The 21,935-nt window shown below is 45.7% G+C and overlaps 1 protein-coding gene across 1 annotated transcript in view; it reads left to right on the top strand.

Moving 5' to 3' along the window:
* The first annotated feature begins 3,361 nt into the window (after positions 1–3,361).
* NHERF1 (NHERF family PDZ scaffold protein 1) overlaps positions 3,362–21,935 on the top strand; it is a 58,195-nt gene continuing 39,621 nt past the window's right edge. The window contains exon 1 of the mRNA XM_080993978.1: positions 3,362–4,116. Coding sequence (XP_080850104.1) covers positions 3,625–4,116 — 492 coding nt within the window. The 5' untranslated portion in view covers positions 3,362–3,624. The remainder of the gene's footprint in view (positions 4,117–21,935) is intronic.

Consider the following 21,935-nt stretch of genomic DNA (forward strand, 5'->3'; position numbering starts at 1 on the left):
ACCTCAGGCCCTCCAGACCTTTTTATGTGGCCCTTGGGCCTGTCCTAAAGCCACACCCCTCACTGTCCATGCTTTTTTAGCCTCATTGGGTGCTTTTTCCTGGTAGCAATCTGTCCTTGCGGCTGTGATGATGCCTGCTGTCTGTCTGGGTGGAGGGTAGACAGGTGTGAGTGTGTAGAAACTAGCCTACTGAAGAAAAGGAACAGTCCAATTGGTCTCTTTTGCCTCTGGCCCTGCCCACCTTGACATGTGGGAGCTGGAAAGTTGCCCAGAAGGGAATGCGGATCTGTGGCTGAAAAAGGTTCCCCACCCGCAGATTAGTCTTAATCAAGGAAATTCTGCAGCCCTGAGTTCATAAGACCTAGCTTGGCCTGACCCACCAAATCCTATGGCATTCTTCTGAACTTTTAGAACAAAGTTACAATGCAGTCTTGTGCGTGTCTACCAAGTTCAATGGGACTTAGGCTGCTGTAGCTAGGAATGCAGCCTTAAGGACTGTTATTATGCTTCCCTGCTTAAATCCAACAGGGTCTTTGGACTCCAGCCACAAATTGTTATATATAATTGTTCGGTCTCTCTTTCTTTGTGCCTCTCCTTCTCTTTCCCTTGCTGCACACACACACACATGCCTTTTGTTTGCTGCTTAGTCAGCTTTATACTGCAATGTGTGGCAGCTATTGTAAATTCTTTTTCTTACAGCCTGGAAACAAGCACGCACACGGTCAACAAAATAACAAGATATATACAAGCTCCTGGCAAGTATGCAAAGTAAACAAACAAAAGATTCTCAAGGAAAATCTGCTGCCTCTATGCAAAATTTCTGTGAATGTTTCCTGCTTCTCCCTTAAAGGGAAATGAAAACATACAAGGCTGGATCCAGCTAACAAGGTCCACCAGCCAGTGTGGGCCCTAGGAAGCATGTCTAGCTCAGCAGAGCTTTTCCCTCGTCCTCCCGCTGCACCCACCCAGACTGGCAGGGGGAGGGTTTGGAGAGCCCCTGGAACAGCACGTGGGAGCAGGAGGAGTGGGCAGGCCATGCTTGTCCTGATGGAGAGATCTGCTTAGTGCTGTGCTGAATTCCTCCCACAGACATAACACCAGATGCTCAGAGCTTTTATTTATACCAGTTACATCCAAAATCTGCACAAACCTTTTGCATCAAATGTGTTGCTGTGAGCCCCAAAAGGGAGTGTCATATGCTTGCTGCACAAATGCAATGTGGGAGAAACTAAGGCCCGTTTCATAGAGCCTCCAGACTTGCTTATATTTTGTGTGACGGATTCAAAAATTTAGGTTTGTGCAATTATAGTGGGTTAAAGCACTATGTGATCCTGGTGAAACACTTCTACCTTTTTAAAAAAACAACAACTACTGACTTTTTATGGTTAGGGAAGTGAGAGAGAAATACACTGAAAAGTGTGGGGTAATCAAACAATTATCAGTAAGGCTTATACGTAAATGCAAGCAGTTCAGAATGAAACCAGGTTGAATGTTCATTGTTGTAGAACCTCTCCACAAAGAGATTACACAGATGCTCAGCAGAGACTGGAGATAGTCTAACCTCTGCATAAGCTTTGTGCAAGCAAATAAGGGTGAGTGCTCAGTAAACGGGTCATCTGGAGAAACCCTGGGACCATGCTGTAAGTGGGCTGAAGGCAAAGGAGCCCAGGGCTCCTGTTGATACAATCTTCCATGTAGGCAGGAACCAACTGCCCTGGTTCTGATGCCCACAAACCATGTCACAGAGGGACTATTGCAGCAGAGGGATGGTTGCTGCCAGTCCACAATGACCATGTAGGATAAGCACTGATGGCACAGCAACAACAGTGCCAAACTCTTATGCTAGTACTTCCACTTCCCTTTGAATGAAACTTCCAGTGCTGGAGAAACTGCAGTCTGCTTGGAGACCAGCCTGCGCCTTTCCCCTTTCCCTGCGCCCTCCTAGTCTGCACGATGGGTTCTCCCTTCTTCACATATTAAACCAGGAACTAGAAACCTGTGGCCTGAAAGATGTTGTTGGATTACGACTCCCATCATCCCTGATCACTGGCCATACTGATGGGGCTGATAGGAACAGGAGTCCAGCAACATTGGGGGGGGGGGGGAGATGGGATTTCCCCTCCCTGCCTTAGCTGTTTAAGAATCCAACAAAGATACAAGTCTGGTTTGCAAAGCCATGTTCGCCCATTAGGGATTGCCATCCACACCATGCCTTCACTATTATTCCACTTTAACTGTCATGGCGTTCCTGGGAACTATAGTTTGTTAAGGGTGATTAGAATTGTCAGGAAACCCCTCACAGTGCTACAGTTTCCAGCAAACTTAACCAGCTACGGTTACAGGTAGGTAGCTGTGTTGGTCTGCCCTAGTCGAAATAAAATAAAATAAACTTCCTTCCAGTAGCACCTTAAGAGACCAAGTTTGTTATTGGTAGGAGATTTCGTGGGCATGCACACTTCTTCAGATACACTGTGTATCTGAGTTGGTCTCTAAGGTGCTACTGGAATGAATTATTTTTAAATTTTGTTTTAACTAACTACAGTTCTCAGTACTGTATTATTTGGGGGAAGCCATAGCCATTAAAAGGTATGAGTGCTTTAAACATATTGTGTCAATGTGACCTAACTCGGAGGCAGTCCCGGGTTTAACCGATATAACATGCGAAACAACCTAATGCATGCCTAATTATTTCAGATTTTGGAGCGACTGGGCTCCTCCCTTTCTCTTGCGTCCTGCGCTGAAAAGCGGGTGGGGAATGCTTCTACCGGCTTGCTAAAGCCACTCAGCTAATTGGCGACTGAGCAGATTACACGAAGCTATAATCCAAATGTAAGTGGTCCGTGAGGGTCACAATTACTTTTTAAAAACTGAGTAGGTGCATACTCAGGGGGCCAGAGTCTATGAATTTACTTCCTTGATGTGTGTGTGTTTCCCTTCCAGGAACCCCCGTCTCCTCTCCTACAAGTCTATAGTGAAAACACACACGCCAAGATGAAGTTTTGATTGCTCATATCGCTCCAGCCTTGTCCTTTTAATATAATTCGGGCCCAATGGAAGGAAGCGCCCAACCCCTACAGAAGTCTCGTTTTTTTTGCCACTTCGTAACATTCCGCCTTCCTGGGCGAGAGGAGGGAGAGAAAAACCCATTTTATTTTATTTTTGCGCGCTCAAGATAACTAAAGAAGAAGGGGCGGAGCTGCCTCTTTTTGCTATTTGCATATTCCAGCTTTCCGATCCTATCTTTGCCTTCGAGGGGCGTTCCCAGGGCGTATTCGCTCCTCCTTTCCCCCGAATCTCATTGGTCCAAAATAGACCCTTCTGGGAGCTGTGCCCGCCCCCTTGGTAAAATCTCAATGACAGGTTCTGGAACGCTCAGACCCCGAGTAAAGCAGCGATTGGCGGAGCGGCGCCTATTTGTTACACTCGCAATCAGCATCCTATTGCCCGCAGAGCGTTCCGGGCCCGCCCCGGGGAACACCTGCTGCTGCTCCGAAGTTCCCCAGGCCCGTCCTTTAGAGATCTGCTGCCCGGGACTGTTATCGCACTTTGCAGGCAACTCTGCACAACTCGCCTGCCGTCGAGTTTCTTCCCGGGGCGTCCGAGCAGCTTTAAGGGACGGAGAGCATGATGGACAACGGGGGAGGGAGCGAGCTTCTGCCCCGGCTGTGCTGCCCGGAGAAGGGGCCGAACGGCTACGGCTTCCACCTGCACGGGGAGAAAGGCAAAGTGGGCCAGTTCATCCGGCTGGTGGAGCCCGATTCCCCGGCCGAGAAGTCCGGGCTGCGGGCCGGGGACCGCCTGGTGGAGGTGAACGGCGACAACGTGGAGAAGGAGAGCCACCAGCAGGTGGTGAACCGCATTCGAGGCTCGCCGGGCTCCGTGCGTCTGCTGGTGGTGGACTCCGCGACGGACGAGCGGCTGCAGAAGCTGGGCCTCGAGTGCACCGAAGACCTGGTCCGGGGGCTTCCCGACGAGAAGTTGGAGGAGGCGAAGAGCGGCGGCCAGGAGCCGCGGGAGGCTGCACAGCGGGAGCCGGACGTGGCGGAGGAAGATAAGAAGAAGAAAGCGGACGGGGAGAAGGAGGAGGAGGAGGAGGCGAACCACGCTGCCCAGCGGGTGAGAATCTAGGTCACTCCCGGGAAAGAGGGGCTGAGGAAAGCCCCAGGGGGGTGGGAAGGGAAGCGGGGGAAGGAGGCTGGGAGAAGCAGAAGGAGACGCGGGGGGATAGCTTTAAAAGCACAGAGGCTGTGTCAGGGAAGATAATCGCCTTTTAAACAACGGAGTGGCAGGCAGAAGTTCAACTGGTGAGGGTCTCTCCTTTAATGCACCGGCAAGAAAGTTTGAATGGGTGCTCCTCTCGCAACGCCCGAGGCTTTTCCCGCCGGGGCGGTCGGCGGAACCGCGCTGCACCAGCTGAATTTCTGCCTGTCGCTTCGCTCTTACAGGCATTGTCGCTGCCGTGGGTGGTGGCGACCCTAACTCCTACAACGACCTGGGGTGGATTCGGGGCGGGGGGGAAACAAACTGTCTCTTAAACATAGGGAAACTGGGCCTCCAGTCCTAACTGTGCCTACTCACAAGTTCCATTCAAGGGGCTTACTCTCAGGAAAGCGGTTAGGATTGCAGCCTGGCTGTAACTCCTTGTATAGATGCAGCTACTGGCTTCTTAGCGTATTTATATTATGTATTTCCTGATGGATAAATAGTCTGAAACACCAGACTGCAGTATTTCCTTCCCATCTCCCGAAGATTTCTTTGGTGTGATTCAGCTAACTTTTCTTTGGGTGCTGATGAATAACTCGGCTCTGCTTTCTCCCTCTCCCTCCCTCCTCCCTCTCTCATTATGAAATGTGACCTCTTGAAAGCTGGGTCGCTTCCGCTGTGTGTGATCTGAATGCCAGCCCTGCTGGCACCCACATGAGTCCGGAATGCCGCTGAGTCTTGGCTTGCAGAGAATTATTGAGAGCTAAACAGAGAGATGGGTTTAAAAAAAACAAACAAACCACTCCTCCAAATATTAGAGGCCTTGCAGTATGTCCTCTGCCAGAGGCAGAAAAATAAGTCTTCTGCAAGGGACTCTAGTCAAAAATATTCTGGTGGTATCCAGTGGGCAGGAAACTGGGCACTACTGTAATCTAGTGTAATTGAGCAAGTTCAAGGTGTTCCTTTAAAAAGCAGTGCCAGACTTTCTTTTGGGGTGGTGGTAAATTTCTTCGCGTTCTGTTCTAGCGTTAGATCAGTGAAGCAGAAAGAACCTTCCCAGTATTTGCTGGTACTCTTCCACTTGTTCAAATTCGTTTTCTGGTATAAACCTGAACTGTGGTTTTTTCTTATGGTAGCACAGCAAAACTGTCATTTCCTCCATACATGCAGAGGTTCACTGCAGACGACAATCTTGGCTTCAGATGAAACCTTTTCTTCTGCTTTGTTTTTTTTCCTTTTTGTAAATTGTTTTTTGAGCAGGCTTCCCCAACCTGGTGCCCTGCAGGTTTTTTGGACTACCCCTCCCCCATCAGACCCAGAAGCCATGACCAGTGGTCAAGGATGATGGGAGTTGCAGTCCATCAAATACACCTGGGGGCATTAGTTAGGGGAAGATTATCTTAGAAAAATTTTGATGTTGCTATATGCATTCTTTTGCTAGTGGCTTACAGCACAATCCTGTACTTACCTACTTGGTAGTAAGCACCATTGTATTCAGCTGGGCTTACTGCCTGACAAGTGAATATAGGATTGTGGCCTTTATCTCACTCTGCTGCTTTTTCTCACACTTTCCCCCAGTAACTCAAATGAGGGAATCGAATGCCTGTTGAAAAATATTACTAAATAAAGGAACCATACTTGTTGCACCCATTCTGAACCTTTTAGGATAAGATGGGATAACTATTTATGCATGTAATCTTTTTAATCCATTTTCCTTTTGTAAAGATAATCTCACATTGCAGGAAGCACAGCACGCTGAACAACAATACAAAACACAAAATTCAACACTTGAAACACCCCTGAAATTTAGTTAGCGAGCACATTTTTGTTAGTCCTGCGCAGCCATAACAAAATTGCAGAAAACTAGTGGTGCAATCCTAAAGATGCCTACTCAGAAGTAAGTCCTATTGAATTCATTGGGGCTTCCTCCCAAATATCTGGGCTTCAGATTACAGGCTAAGCCAATAACATCTTGCCTTGAAGGCCTGATCAGTGAATATTTAATTGTATGATTAATCGAGTGCTAGTTGGTATGGAGAAACTAGCATTCATCTGTTCCCCTTGTTTTCACTTACTGGATATTTTCCTCTCACCATTTATAATATTACAAAGGCTACCTATATTTTCACTGGAGTATGATCTACTAACATAAATGAGCAAGGTCCTAATGATTGTAGCTCAAAGCTGCTCTGCAGCAGCCCTTTGTCCACAGGGCAGGCTCAAACCAGAGTCAAAATGGTCCAGCGGCTTAAAGGGTAGCCTTGGATCTGGGTGGAGGATCCTAGATGTGCTTCTCCTGTGGGCCCTCTGTGCAGCCTTGAGGAAGTTGCTATTTACCTGTCGCCTTCAGTTTAGTGTGTGTGTAAAATGGAAATAGTCATAATAATACTAAACCACCTTATTTGATAGTAGAAATAAAGATAGAAAATTTGCACTGCTGAGCATACTTAACTGGGAAGCAAACGCCATTGAACATAGGATGGTGCTGTTAAGCATTTTTATATCAGACTTGGCAAAGGATCAGCACTAGAATGAGAAGAGAAGAGGCCGTTAAGAACTGGAACTGAATATATAAGAACTGGAACAGTGGGGGGGGGGATATTTATTTGCTTTGGAGTGATTTTAAGAAGCTTTTGTATGACATTGGTGGAGAAACATTTCTATCCCTAGGACATCTGAAATAGTTATTTCCCCAAACTTGCCCATTGTTATCAGAAGTGGTCAGAAGGTAGTTCTGGGAGCCAGTGGTAGATTAGCAAGTGTTTTTGACTCCCTGTGGTTTAACAGGAGCAACAACTAAAAGGCTTTCTCACACTGTCTTCCCCCACCCTTAATTTAGGCTGCTGACTTGAGGAGAGTTTGAAGTGGGGGAGGGAAAATGAGGAGTGGATTTTTGTGTGACAGGACTGTGAACTCTTGCTATGGTACTGAGAAACCAATTCCTGGGCTGAGAAATGTCCTCAAAGGTTCCTGGTTCTTAATTCTGTATCCCGCCCTCCTCCATTTTGCACCTGGAACTCCAGGATACTAGTCAAAAACAGAAGATTATGAAAGCTGCCTACCATGAATACATAGCCTGAAATTTGTCTATCTCTGGACTTGTTGAATATATAGCTGCATAGAAATCTGTGGCGCAGTTGGGGGTGTGATTTTTATTTCACCACACGTGGTTTTTCAGTCAGTCCTTAACTTCTCCAAAAAGAGAGGGGCTTTGCTATGTCGGACCAGTGCAGATGTTTTGCCTTGTGCCTTAGGGGAAGCCTGCTCTGCAAGTGTGTGGGGAACCAGGTCCAGGAAATGGTTTGATCAGCTAAGCAGGTGTGGGCCTAACTACTGGTAAACCAGATCAGTAGTTGGCTCTCCAGATACCCTTTAATAGGAACCCAACAAGATAGTGACGAAGGATTGAGGATTGGAGTGATCGTTCTGAGGTATTATGGCAGTGGACAAAGCTGAAGTGTAACTTTTGAACAGATGTGTTTTTAATGAAGTAAAACTTGGATGGGAGACCCTGTGGTGTAGCAGTGGGTTAACAAAAATGAAAATAGGTGAAAGCCAGTGCTGCTGTTCCACTTACTGAATGGCACATGTAAGAAAAGGGTGATGTGATTTTGGCTGATTCTTCATTTCCATGGCAGGCCTAGGCAAATATGTTTCAGAGGGTTGGGAGACAACCCCCCCACCCGAACATTGAGGAAGGTGACATTGTGGGGAGACAGGTGCAGGTGGAAGGAGATTCAGCCAAAATCACACACACACACCCCGACTGCCTTTTCTTACATTATAGAAGTTCTCTACTGGATCAAGAACCGTTCCATGAATGGAGCAGCCATATTGGATTTCAGTGTATAGTATATTAAACAAGTGTGTGGAGACAAGCTGCAGTTGGGAGAGGAGCTCTGCAAAGGCTCTAAAGTGATTATTTTTATTTAATTCACTTCCTGCCTTGCACTGAGTGCCAAGCCTGCAAAATAAAATGGTAGCTGCTATTAAGGATGTTACAGCAGCAGCATTTAAATGTTGGAGTAGTTGGCTGAGAATCGGTAATGAAATCAACAATTAGACTGCAGTTAGGTCAATGGTAACTCCCTTATACATATTCCAGGTTTCAGCCCTTGTGTCGAAAGCAGTTTCTGTGGTTGAGCCCTGGCACATAAAAAAGTAATATTTGCATTGCATGGGAGGTTGACACTAATTGCAGGAATCAGAGTCTTGGGGGAAATTCTCAATCTGCTTACTGAAAGGTTTATTGCTGTGGTGGGGAGCTGGTGCATTGACACCTTCTTGCCTTGAACTCAGGGATTATACCTTCAGGGTTCTGGAAGCGGCTAGGCTGGCAAGGCTCCAGGCCTCTGGAGCAAAGGCACATATTACTATTGTATGCCATAAGAAGATGGCTGCTGGATGAGTCCAATCTAGCATCCTGTTCATACGTTAGCCAACCAGATCCCTGTGCAAGGAGGACCGAAGCAGAAGAGCTATGCCCTCCTATTTATTTTTTTATTTTATTCATTTTATTAAACTTGTATACCTCCCTTCATCACAAGGCCTCAGGGCGGTTCACATAATAAAATCAAGGTAAAAACACAAGCAAATAGCTAAAAGAAAAAACAACAACGAAACAATACTGCCCCCTTCCCACAAACACATTATTTTTATTTATTCAGTTTATAGAAGTACATACCCTTTAATTCCCAGCAACAGCTTTTCATAGGCCTCTGGCCTCTGGCAGGAGGAGTAGCATAGCTGTTGTGGCTTGTAGCTTTCGATAGCTGTGTCCTGCATACATTTGTCTAAACTATGGGTAGACAAACTAAGGCCCAGGAGCCGGAGCCGGCCCAGTCGCCTTCTAAATCCGGCCCACGGATGGTCTGGGAATCAGCGTGTTTTTACCTGAGTAGAATGTGTCCTTTTATTTAAAATGCATCTCTGGGTTATTTGCGGGGCATAGGAATTCGTTCATCATCCCCCCACCTCAAATATAGTCTGGCCCCCCACAAGGTCTGAGGGATAGTGGACCGGCCCCCTGCTGAAAAAGTTTGCTAACCTTTTAAAGCCATCCAGCTTGGCAGCCCTGGCTATCTCCTGCAGGAACAAATTCCGTGGTTTAACTGTGTAAAGTAGTACTCTTTTTAATCTGTCATTCAACTTCACTGGCTGTATCAGTTGGATTTGATTTACAGGAACAACTAACTCCTGTGAAACAGAAGGGTCAGTTGCCAAGGAACATGTGGAATTATCGTGCCCTCAATTTTAGAAAATTTGGAAAGTGCAAACCACTTCAAGGCTTCACCCAAGTATGGCCTAAAAGCAGGGGCAACTAACTGGTGGTCTTCCAAATATTGCTGGACTACAACTCCCATCATTTCTGGCCATTTGGCTATGCTGACTGGGGATGATGGGAAATGGTGTCCCATCCCCGGCCTACAATACTTCTGGAGCATGCCCTGACATGGTTATCCTGACATAATTCCTTCCTGGAACACGGGGCCAGCCCTGCCATGGCAGCTCCATAGAGCAGATGTGGGGAACCTTTGTCCCTCCAGATGTTGGTGAACTACAACTCCCATCAGCCACAGCAAGCATAGCCAGGGATGATGGGAGTTGTAGTTCAAGAGTAGCTGGAGGGACAAAGGTTCCTCACACCTGCCATAGAGGCATCCATGCTGCAGCAAGACTTTCTCAAGTGCTTTATGGAAAGCTGTCTGTCATTAAAACAGGTACAAGTGACTGACTTGAGTCATCCACACACTCCTTGAGGATATTAAGCTGCTTGTTTGACTCCCAACTCCCAACTCCCAAGTGTTCAGATTACATCTCAAAGTGTCACACTTGTAAGAGCACCACCTGTTTACGCAACTGCTATGCTAGTTGGGGGTAAATACATTCTGTAAATATGTGTATTCTTCTGTGTTTTGATTATAGCTGACAAGCTGCATGAAGTTACATTTTAACCCACGGATCAGCAAACTTCTTCAGCTGTCCCTTAGACCACAAGGGGGGGGGCTGGACTATATTTTTTTGGGAGGGAGAAAAAAACGAATTCCTATGCCCCACAAATAACCCAGAGATGCATTTTTAAATAAAAGCACATATTCTATTCATGTAAAAACACGCTGATTCCTGGACTGTCTGTGGGTCGGATTTAGAAGACGATTGGGCTGGATCTGGCCCCCGGGCCTTAGTTTGCCAACTCATGTTTTAACCAGTGGTTGGATTACAAATAAGTGGAGCCTAGTCTGTGAGGGACGCGGGTGGCGCTGTGGGTTAAATCACAGAGCCTAGGACTTGCCAATCAGAAGGTTGGTGGTTCGAATCCCCGCAACAGGGTGAGCTCCCGTTGCTCGGTCCCTGCTCCTGCCAACCTAGCAGTTTGAAAGCATGTCAAAGTGCAAGTAGATAAATAGGTACCGCTCCGGCAGGAAGGTAAACGGCGTTTCCGTGCGCTGCTCTGATTCGCCAGAAGCGGCTTAGTCATGCTGGCCACATGACCCGGAAGCTGTACGCCGGCTCCCTTGGCCAATAAAGTGAGATAAGCGCCGCAACCCCAGAGTTGGTCACGACTGGACCTAATGGTCAGGCGTCCCTTTACCTTTACTAGTCTGTGAGGCAGGTATGCAGAACCTCTGGCTCTCCAGATTCTGCTAAACCACAGCTCCCATCCCTGGCCTCACTGGGCATGCTTGTGATGGACATTGCAGTTCAACCATATCTGAAGGGCCAAAGCTTCCCCACTCCTGCTTTGAGGAGTAGCTAGAGATAATTCACTGAATTATGCCAACGGGGCAATTGCAGCACATCATCAATTTTGTTTTCCATGGGAGTACATTTCCATAAGCAATTCTCCATGGTGTAGATAGTTCACAAATATAACACAGTCATACCTTGGAAGTCGAACAGCTTAATTCCTGAACGTTTTGGTTCCCAAACGTTGCACACATGGAAGTGACTGTTCCAGTTTGCAAACTATTTTTGGAAACCGAACGTCTGACTGGGCTTCCACAGCTTCTGATTGGCTGCAGGAGCTCCCTGCAGCCAATCAGAAGCCGCACTTTGGTTTTCGAACATTTTGGAAGTCAAACATACTTCCGGAACGAATTTGGTTCGACTTCCAAGGTACAACTGTATAAGCGGTGGCAACGTGGGAGTGCCCAAACATGAGGTTTGACCATATAGCACCAAATCATGGTTTGTATTTTGAATAATGGTGAATCACCCCGAAATCAGTTATCTATGATGGGTGGCAGATGGGTGATACCCAACATTAGTCATTCTCTGGGTGGACCCATTGAAACCAATGGACTTAAGTTAATGGATTTGCCCTGAGCATGACTAATAATTGGGTATCACCCATAGTTAGAGCAGAACTGCTGTTTGCTCAGAAATGCATGCGGAGCTCAGAATATAGACTGGCTGTCAACATGCGTTGCCCAGCACTGGGGTTGTGTACAGTGCCCCAGTGAATAGCATTCATCTTCCTTTGCAACACAGGGCCCCTGAGTCCTCTTTGTATAGTCAAACTATCTGTGAAGAATGACTGCTGCTTGAATATGCTATCCTGTGAACATTTGTATTTAACTAAATTGAAGAAGCTTGATTTTTATCCCCTGGAGGGATTTTACGATCACTGCTCAATCTAAATATTTTTATGGATGGAGGGCAGGAGTGTAACTTGTTAAAGATTTCACAGTTATAGCGATGAATTGTGAGCTGCTGACTGTTCTCTATATTAAGGCTGCCTTGAGACATGGGCTGCTTTCACATAGGAAAGCAGGGGGGGATATTTGAGAACTGTGCATTGCCTTGATTTCTGCTCTTTTTTCATATTAAAAAGCTAAAACTAGAGCCTTTGGTGAGGCTCTGCAAAGGCTGCATTGTGCTCTTAATTCATGGGGCTTAGAATAGAAGATTGTCAAAGGAAAAGTTCTTGCCCAGGCTGCTGTTGAGGAGAATGGCCTGTGGTTGCTCAGAGGCTTCCTCAAATGACATTTCCTTGAGTAGCTGTGTCAGCTGAATATTGAAATTCAAGGCTCTATTTTTGAAAGACAAAATATTTACTTAATAGTAGGGCAGACAGAGAGCGGTGGTCACGATGCCCCCTCAGTACAAGCTCATTAAACCTCAACTCTCCTTTAACCAGACTTTCTTAAAGCAGCCTGGGTGGTGATGGTAAAATAATAGATACCAAAGCACCGTTGTTTTTTTAGATCCTCCCATTGATATATTGGGAGCAGGCTTCTGAGAATAGTTCTGCGGAAGCGGTGACACCCCTGTTGACAGTTGTGAGAATGCTCTTTGTTAATAGAGTAATGGATTAGTGCAAGATTTGGAACACTCCCCATTAGCATGCCTCTGAATAGAGGAAGGAAATCTCCTTTCAAGCTGTGCCCTTTAATAACCTTGAATCTTGTTAATGAATTTCTGCTAAATAACCCTGTGAGAACTACATTTACCTAAAATGTTCCCTTCCTGTGCTGTGCCTTTGAGGTGCTAATCTGTTATCCTGCTTTCCTTATAAAAGCTGTCTCTGTTGATTCCCAGGTGGGGTCATAAGATGCTTTTGAGGTCTGCTGCTAAAGGGCTAAACTAAGGTAGTAAATTTGCTCAAACATTTGCACTATTTAATCAACAGCAACAAGGAGATAAAGAAGAACACAGGCTGCTTGGCATCTCCTGTTTGCTGGATGTAAGCTTTCTTTGGTGGAGGGTGAAAGGTCCCCCATTTTTAAGATCAGCCACGATGTAGCAAAACAGTGAGTAAGGGTTCAAGCTCTCCAGAACTCTTAATAAGATATTAAGCATGCAAAAAAGGGGAGGAGGGGCAATGGTGCTGTCTTGAATAGTAAAACATCCAGATATTAAGTGCAATGCATGTGATTTACTTACTTACTTATTGGATTTATGTTGCACCTTTCCTCAAAGGAGCTCAAGGTAGCCTCTTCCTCACCATTTTATCCTTAGAACAACCCCATGGGGTAAATTAGGCTGAGAGACTGTGGACTGTGACTGGCTCAGGGTCATCCAGTTTCATGGCTGAGCAGGGGTTTGGACCCGGGTTTCTCAGGTCCTAGTCCATGGGTAGGCAAACTAAGGCCCGGGGGCTGGATCCGGCCCAATCACCTTCTAAATCTGGCCCGAGGACAGTCCAGGAATCAGCGTGTTTTTACCTGAGTAGAACGTGTCCTTTTATTTAAAATGCATCTCTGGGTTTTTTGTGGGGCATAGGAATTTGTTCCATTTCCCCCCAAAAAATATTGTCCGGCCCCCCACAAGGTCTGAGGGACAGTGGACCAACGTCCTGCTGAAAACGTTTGCTGGCCCCTGTCCTAGTCCAACACACTAATCACTACTGCAGATTTTGTGCTTATTTGAGTTGCTGGTGCATCCTCTGATAAACTCTCACAATGGCCTTCATGTGGGGTATGGATTCACATTCGTTTTTGACAATGATAGCAGGAAGACTGTTACACCCCCTCCCCACTACATCCAATGTAGAAGTCTGAACGTCTCCTATCTCATCCTGTGGACTTCTGACCAAAGCCCTGAAGTGTTGCTTAAAGATATCTTTCAGTTTGTTAACGCTGGAGTGAGTCCTGTAGGCAGAATTGGAGGGATTTTTTTGTGGCATTCTTAATTACATGCTCCAGCTCTATAAGATGCTGTTTGTGCTGGAGGTGATCTTAAGGGCAGTGATGGAAAAGGGTCAATGGACTTTGCTGTCAGTGCTAAGCCATCACTTCTTGGCCTCTTCAGTTTATGATTATATGCAGTTTTGTTAATCGTTCTCCTTATTGGACTTTAGCCTAGAACATTGATGCTGCCTTCTGATCTCCATGTTAGGAGTGGCAGGCACAGAGTGTGGTGGAATTTTTCCACTGTTAGAAAGAAACTAGGCTTGCCATGGTTTTTTGTGGCAGGAGGGGAAACCTCCCTGGCAGGAGTAAGGTATTGGGGGGCGGGGGGGGGGGAGTGTGAGTTTCAACTTAAAGGCTAATGAAAGCCAGTGTGGAATAGTGGTTTATAGAGTGTCAGACTAGGACCAGAGAGGCCCAGGTGCAAATTCTCCCTTGGCCATGATACAGTGTTAGAAACTCAGGTATATACTGTAAGCTAGTCAGCACCAAATAGCTCCTGGAATCTAGGTTGTGGTCTCCAAAATTGAATATCTATTCACCAGGCAATATGGGACTAAATGAGCCTCAGGATCCCTTCCAGTGCTACAATTCTATGATCTCCACCACGTTGCTTGACTGCGGCTTGCTCTTACAACAATTCACTTGTCCCAGTATGCAAGTAGGAAAAACACACACAGTGGAAATGGAAATGGTATTAACTATGGAATAAGGCAGAAGTTTTTAAACTGTGGTTGCCAACGTGGCACTGAGAAATCTCCACATAGTCGCTATTGAACCTGCACCAGTAGCAAAACATGTCTGGCGCCTGGCTGGTTTTGAACACTGGCCATGAAACTCTTTGGGTGATCTTCGATCAGTCACTATCTCTCAGCCCAACCTACCTTGTAATTCTTTTGAGGCTAAAATGGCGGAAAGGAGAAGAGTCCAGCTATGGGGAACCTGTGGCCCTCCAGATGTTGTTGTACTGCAAAGTTTCCATCATCCTTGACTATTGACCATGTTGGCTGGGGATGATGGGAGCTGGTGTCCAACAACATTTGGAGGGCCACAGGTTCTCCATGCTCGACATATAAGAAGAAGGATGGGATTAAATTGAATAATAATGTAGAGGAGGGGATGCCTTCAGATTCTGCTTTGGGAATAATCTTATTAAATTGGTGATGTGATGTTGCATCTGGTGGTTCACTCTTTAGCCAGTTTCATGTTGAGTTTAAACTCTGAGCCATATCCTTCTAAGTAGCATGGATTCCTTGGTTTTGTTGGGAAAGTGGGAAATCAGTCTTAGCTGACTTGCTTCAGTTTGAGGCATGCTTAATTGGCATAGCTGCACTATAATGGAAAACCTCATGGAGGGCTTAAATGTAAACAAAAAACAAATCAGGCTCTTCAGTAAAGACAGAACTTTGCTTCTTTTAAATAGTAGTTTATTCAAAACAAATTCAGCTGAGGAACTGATGCTGCATTTAGCTTGTAACTTTTAGCATATACGGTTCCTAAATTTATCACTGCTCATGTGTACCCTTTTAATCAGTGCAGAAGGTGAATAGCTAATAGTGAATTCCGGTTTTGTATTTCCCAAAATCCTCTGTCAGCAAGCCTTTTGTCCTGCTAGCCATAAAGATGACTTCCTATGAGGACTTTCCATAAGAGGGATTGTGTTAATTAGGGGTAGTTTAAGATAGAAGTCCTTATCTGGCGCGAGCCATTTATGAAGAGCTTGTACTTCACCCCCACCATCTATTAATGATGGGTGGAGGGATGGAAAAGGATCCTCTCTGGTACAGATATCCTTCTTGGGAAAACGTGGGTGGAATGCCTCCAGCAAAATGCTTTGATTAAGGGTCCAAGTTCGGATCGCAGTGCTTCTTTTGTAAGGAAGACGTTACCAAGGCAGAACGGCTGAATTTGCACAAAATTCTCTACCATGTTAATCTGGTAGCCTGTTAATCATTCCCTAGGAATTATCTTTCCCCCCTTGCAATAGTCCTAGGGAGGGTAGCTCGTGTGTGTGTGTGTGTGTGTGTGTGTGTGTGTGTGTGTATTCATGAAAGGTAAAGAAAAATGTCTTCACTTATTGCAGAGATATAGAGCACTCCAGGTGGTGGAAGGCCCCCTGTCCTAAGTTGGTCCTTTTCTGTTTGTTCTAGAATCCTGAAGAAGAGATCAGAATTTCTTCCTCCAGGGTCCAAAGAAAGGGCAGAGGGAATGATTAGTGCTGGCTGGAGCTGAAATCTTATACAGTACATGTGTTCTTGGGAAGTCCCAATGAACTTAGTGAGACTTTATTCCCTCCACTTTTACTCAGAACTGAGCTGTACCTTATACCCCTCCTGCATCCTCCTCATTGGAGACATTGCGATTTTGGGAGAACATTTGCTTAATGTGGGGATGTGGCTCCTGTGATAGCTGAGGCTGGGCAATCATGGTTTGAAGCAGCCTCCCCAAATCTGGTGCCTTCCAGATGTTGTTGGACTTTGACTCCCATCATGCCTGTCCATTGAGTATGCTGACCGGGGGCTGCTGGGAGTAGAGGTCCAACAGCATCTGAAAGGCAGGGTACAAACTTGGGGGAAATTGATTTGTAGCTTTAAGGGCAGGTTCTGGTGAGATTGTAGGACTTCTGCAGTGTGGACATTGAATCCATGACTTCTTGGAAAAGCCCCCTTCTCCTATTGGCATGCGATTCCGGTTAGGGGGCTACCTGACCTCTTCTTAGCTCTCCAAGTCATTGTTTGAAACTAAATATGTTTCAATAATCTGCTCATTAGGGCCTTTTAAAATGAAACAGCAAAGTAACGGCCTTAGTTCTGGGTTCTTGTTCCCTGCAAAGCCTTCTAATAGACAGATGATTGCAGGACATTGTTTCTTCAGTCAAGGTGACGGTTAAAGGTGTTGTCATGAAACTTGAACTTGTAAATGCTAACAAGACTTCAGTGCCTAAATGTAGCCTAAAGTTCATGCTCTCAGTTCATGCCCTCCCTGCAAACAGGAAGTACATCTCTTATTGGGCCACGAGACCTGTTACTGTGCAGTTCACGGCAACCCCTCTGGGAACTCATTATCTGCACACTTCCCCTCCTGCCCAAATTCATTTCTCAGCTTATTTTGAAGTGAGCCCATAGCACCCAGTGGCTTGTGGTTCTTGGCTAGTGGCTTAAACTCCTCCTCAGCTGCCATGTGAGTTGCATAGTTTTGCGAGTTTGCTTAGCTGAAACCGAATTTTGTGCAAATTCAGTTGGGCTGCTTGAATTTCAACGACATCAGTATCTGGATGACTACAGTAGTAATAGAAGTAGCAGCACTAGTAATCATAATAAACTTTCGGGGATTAACCACCCAAGCTTGGGTTCAGCTTCTTGGGGGCATGCAGGATTGCCTCAGGACTAATCAGTTACCTCCACTATTACCTGCAGGGCAATGTTACCTGGGTTGTCACCTTAGAATCATAGAATTGTAGAGTTGGAAGGGACCACGTGAGTCGTCTAATAATAATAATAATAGTAATTTATTATTTATACCCTGCCCATTTGGCTTGGTTTCCCCAGCCACTCTGGGCAGCTTCCAACAGAATATGAAAATACAATAATCTATTAAACATTAAAAGCTTCCCTAAACAAGGCTGCCTTCAGATGTCTTCTAAAAGTCTGGTAGTTGTTTTTCTCTTTGACATCTGGTGGGAGGGCGTTCCACAGGGCGGGCGCCACTACCGAGAAGGCCCTCTGCCTGGTTCCCTGTTAACTTGGCTTCTCGCAGTGAAGGAACCACCAGAAGGCCCTCAGTGCTGGACCTCAGTGTCCAAGCAGAACGATGGTGGTAGAGAGACTCCTTCAGGTATAGTCCAACCCCCTGCAGTGCAGGAATCTTTTGCCCAATGTGGGGCTCAAACCCATAACACTGAGATTGAGTCTCATGCTCTACTGACTGGGCCATTATAGCCTGCAATTGGGGGCCTCCTCATCCAGCCTTTCCTCAAGGTTTGCCTCAATGACTTGAACTTATCAGAGTGTGAGAGGTGGTGGCATGAAGACATGGGAGGCAGGCATAAACCTGCTGATATCCCTGTGGAGCCACTTTTAAGGCTATGACAACCTCTCAGTAAGGAGGATCTGTACTTATACTAGGAGGATGTGTCATGTTCTCAGATCTTAAGACAGTCTTAAGTGTATTCCCCTGCTTGATACTCTAGATGTTATTGGTAATTGCAACTGAGCAAATGAACTGGAATTCTTGGGACCAAAATCAAATGAAGGGAGCTTGCTTGAGCTCTTCCCTCCAACCCACCCGCAGGCAATTGCTTGAGCTCTGCTTCGCAGTAGAGTGGAAGGAAGAATTGGAGCTGTGGAGCTGAAGCTGTGGAGCTTGTGATTTCTCAACTCTCTTGGGTGCGGACTCTCAGGGTTATGCTGAAATAGTTGGGTGTGTAGAGCAGCACTGGAGTGAATTTTGCAATCTACCACAAATGATGCAGTCAAGTTACCCTCAGTGGGGGAAATTGCAGAGGGTCAACACACTTGGAGTGCAATGGAGGAGCCTCAGCAGGGGAGAACCTCCTTCGCTATCTGCTTCAAGTGCACTTGAGTTCAGGGAAACACTGTGTAGTCTGCTCCCAGCCATTCTCCAGTACATGCTATGCAGAGCAGAATTTGTCATTTTGTAAATCCTGGCTCCAGTGTCAAAAGCTATTCCACACAACTTGGAAATGTCTGTATAGTGCTTCTGATGATCAGGGCTGCTGCCCTTTGCATCTCTTTCTCCATTTTTAGTCGTCTTCTGCTCTTTTCCTTGTCCAAAAGTTACAAATTCTGCAGAAAGCATCAAATGTTAGAACCAGATTGCCTTCTCTTCATGCCAAGCCCCCCACTGACCCCGCTTTTAACCTTCCTTGAGTGCTTTGGAACTCCATTAATGCCCTTTGCTTCTCTAGTTGGAGAATATCTGGGAGCTAGCCTCCAATACAAAAGTGCAATTCACATTTGTTGCGCTGTCCACTTTTGCTTCTGGTCCCACCTAAAGAGAGCACATCCATGTTGAGAGAGCTACCCTATTGCTGTTAATTGATGCTCTTGGGTCTCATGCGAGATAGGTTATTTCTGCTGAAGCTGTGAATTTGGCAGCCCCAGTATTTAATGAAGGTATCCAGCAAGCCAAAAAAATATCCTCACATACTTGCATGATTTCGCACGTCCTTCTGTGGATTAACTGTCACCTCTGACCATTCAGAGTTCCATTTCTCTAACCATTTTTCGTGGGCCACAGGCCTTCAGTTTAGCACTGAAGCTTAAAACACAGGCATTTTTGGTTTGAGCTGTGCACCTGGGCCAGGCCGTGAACCAGAAAGCGACTGTGCAGTGTGCCAGCTGAGCAAATGCTTTTGTCATCTGCTTATCTGGGGAGCAAGACACTTTCTCCAGGCTTTAAAGTCCACTTTCCTGCTGGAGTTAATGATGAGGCTCCAGGTCCTGCTCTCCAGCTGAGATATTTGAATGTGTCAGAGTCCTATTTACTCTGTGGGGTTGGACTTGGCCTTTATTTGCTTAACAAGCTGGAAGCATTTCTCTGCCAGGGTGTTGTGGTAGGTGACTGACAGCTCGGTCAGCTGGGGAGTGGAGCTGGAGGATGGAGACTTTTGCATTTGGCTTTGGGCACACAGGAGTGTTGCCTTTCCCTGTCCCTCCCTCCTTTCCCCCAAGCGAAGGCATCATGCTGCTGTGGAATTGGGGAACCTTTTCCATCACCTCCAGGACTGTATGCCAGAAGCATAAAAGAGCAGATCGATGAATGTCAATTTTACCTTTCTGCATGTGCACCCACGCCACCCTCCATCCGGGCAAGCAAGAAGGATTATTCAAGTTCAAGGACACATTCCAGTCAGGCTAAAATGAGCTGAGTGCAAAACTACGCCAGAGAAGGGAATGTGTGACCTAGGGAAAGTTCCAAGTGCCATAGAGTAAGCGGCCTAGAGGGTCGCACCTGCCCTGCCAGGCCTGAGGTCCCTGAATTAATTGGTGTTTAATTCACACTTTAAAATTTGTGTGTGTTGTATGTTTTTTATTTTGTAGAACTCGTCATAGAGCGGAGTCCCATGTTCCATCAGTACGCAGCGTTGGGGGTGGGGGTGGGTGGGAGAGAAAGGGGAACTCTGTCCTGCACAAGCGAAACTTTTTAATACTTGTTAGACCAAGTTTTAAATGTGTATACAGTGGTACCTTGGGTTAAGAACTTAATTCGTTCTGGAGGTCCGTTCTTAACCTGAAACTGTTCTTAACCTGAAGCACCACTTTAGCTAATGGGGCCTGCCGCTGCGCCACCGTGCAGTTTCTGTTCTCATCCTGAAGCAAAGTTCTTAACCTGAGGTACTATTTCTGGGTTAGCGGAGTCTGTAACCTGAAGCATCTGTAACCTGAGGTACCACTGTATTATCTTGTAAATTTTTCAATATAAATAAAAATAAGTGTCAGAATTGAACCAACATCTAGAAGATGAGACTTGCTTTCTAGTACAGTGGAACCTCGGTTTCCGAACGTCTCCGTTGACGAACGATTTGGAACTCAAACGCCGTAGTTTTTCGTATTAATTTTTCTGTTTGGAGGCTTCTGTATTGAGTTCTCGGTTTTTGAACATTTCAGAATTTGAACGGTCTTCCGGAACAGATTACGTTCAAAAACTGAAGTTCCACTGTATACTAGAGGGGAAGAAGTACTGGAATGAGAAGGACTGCATTCAGCAAAATAACATTTTAAGGTCACTGGAAGGCCGCATCTGTGGCCAACAGAGACTTCCACCTGTGTGACAATTTAAGAGTCTGGTTAAATCCCTTTTGGGTGCTGCAGGCTCTGGAAGTTTTAATCCTAGAATTGTAGAGTTGTGAGGGACCCCAAGGGTCATCAAGTCCAACCCCCTGCAGTGCAGGAATCCTGCCCACAGCTGTCCCTTGGTGGGCTCAAACCACCAACTTTCTGGTTAACAGCCAGATGCACTGACCCTTTGAGCCATTGCACTCCCTCTGTTTCTGTGATGGTTTTGCTTGTCATTGTCTCAAACTATTTAAAACCGAGATCAGACCATGAAGTGGGGGAACTAGGATAATTAGGTTCATTGGTTCCCTGAAAAACAGCTAATTTTAAAACTCTTATCTGAAATTTTCAAGATTTTCCTGCAAAAAAGCCACTTGTACATTGAACTGTGGGAACAGCACTTACAGGTTAAAATTGACCCCATAAAGTAGAACAGAATTTGGAACTGAATACCATTTCAAGTTATTCATTGATGGTGCATGATTCCCTGCACTCTTAGCAAGATTTCAAGTACAAATAGCCCACTATGCTGGAGAGGCTGTGGACGGGCAGATACCTATTTTCTCAGGATGGGCAATAACCTTTTACAAAATGGCACTTATAATGGGTCAGGTACTAACTAAGAGTCCAGGATGGTGTTATCTATCTTTGATGACGGAAGTAAAAAATGTTACCAAAAAAGGCTTATTAAAATTGTTAGTATCAGCAGCATGCTTGAGAATAACTGGGAGGTCAACAGTTAGGAGACAACTTGGGACAATTATGTTGATGGAAAAACTGACACAGAAGGTGAAGGACAGGAACAATTTTTCAAAAGGCAGAAGGAAAATGTTAAGTAGCATGGTATTTCTTAATTAAATACGTAGCACTAAAGGAACATAACTGATAACCATAGGCCACACACAACTCTATAAGATGCCAGCGTAAACAAAGAAGGGTAGTTCTGGTCATAAGTAAAGAAGAACAAATATTTTACAGTAAAACAAAGATAGAAGCAATGTTCTTAACTATATGCTACTTATATGTGTTTACTTTTTTGTCACAAAAGCAAATTTTATTTTAGAAAGAGAGAGAGTCAAGAGCAACTACAAGTGGAGTTTGGGAAGAGAGATTCTGGGACACAGTGTCCCGAAGGAAGCTCAGGGGAGATCTTGTTGGAAGTAGGTCTCAATGCCCTGAGCTTCTGCTTCTTTCTTCTGGGTGACCTAAATAGCTGTGCTAAGAACAAATCTGGATCAAGGGAAGGAGAGAGTGGGGCAAACCTTGTGTCAACGTTTCTTACGGCCCAACAGGCATCACTTCA

The sequence above is a fragment of the Podarcis pityusensis genome, assembly GCF_964106645.2.
Source record: "Podarcis pityusensis genome assembly, chromosome: 2".
Taxonomy (NCBI): Eukaryota; Metazoa; Chordata; class Lepidosauria; order Squamata; family Lacertidae; genus Podarcis; species Podarcis pityusensis.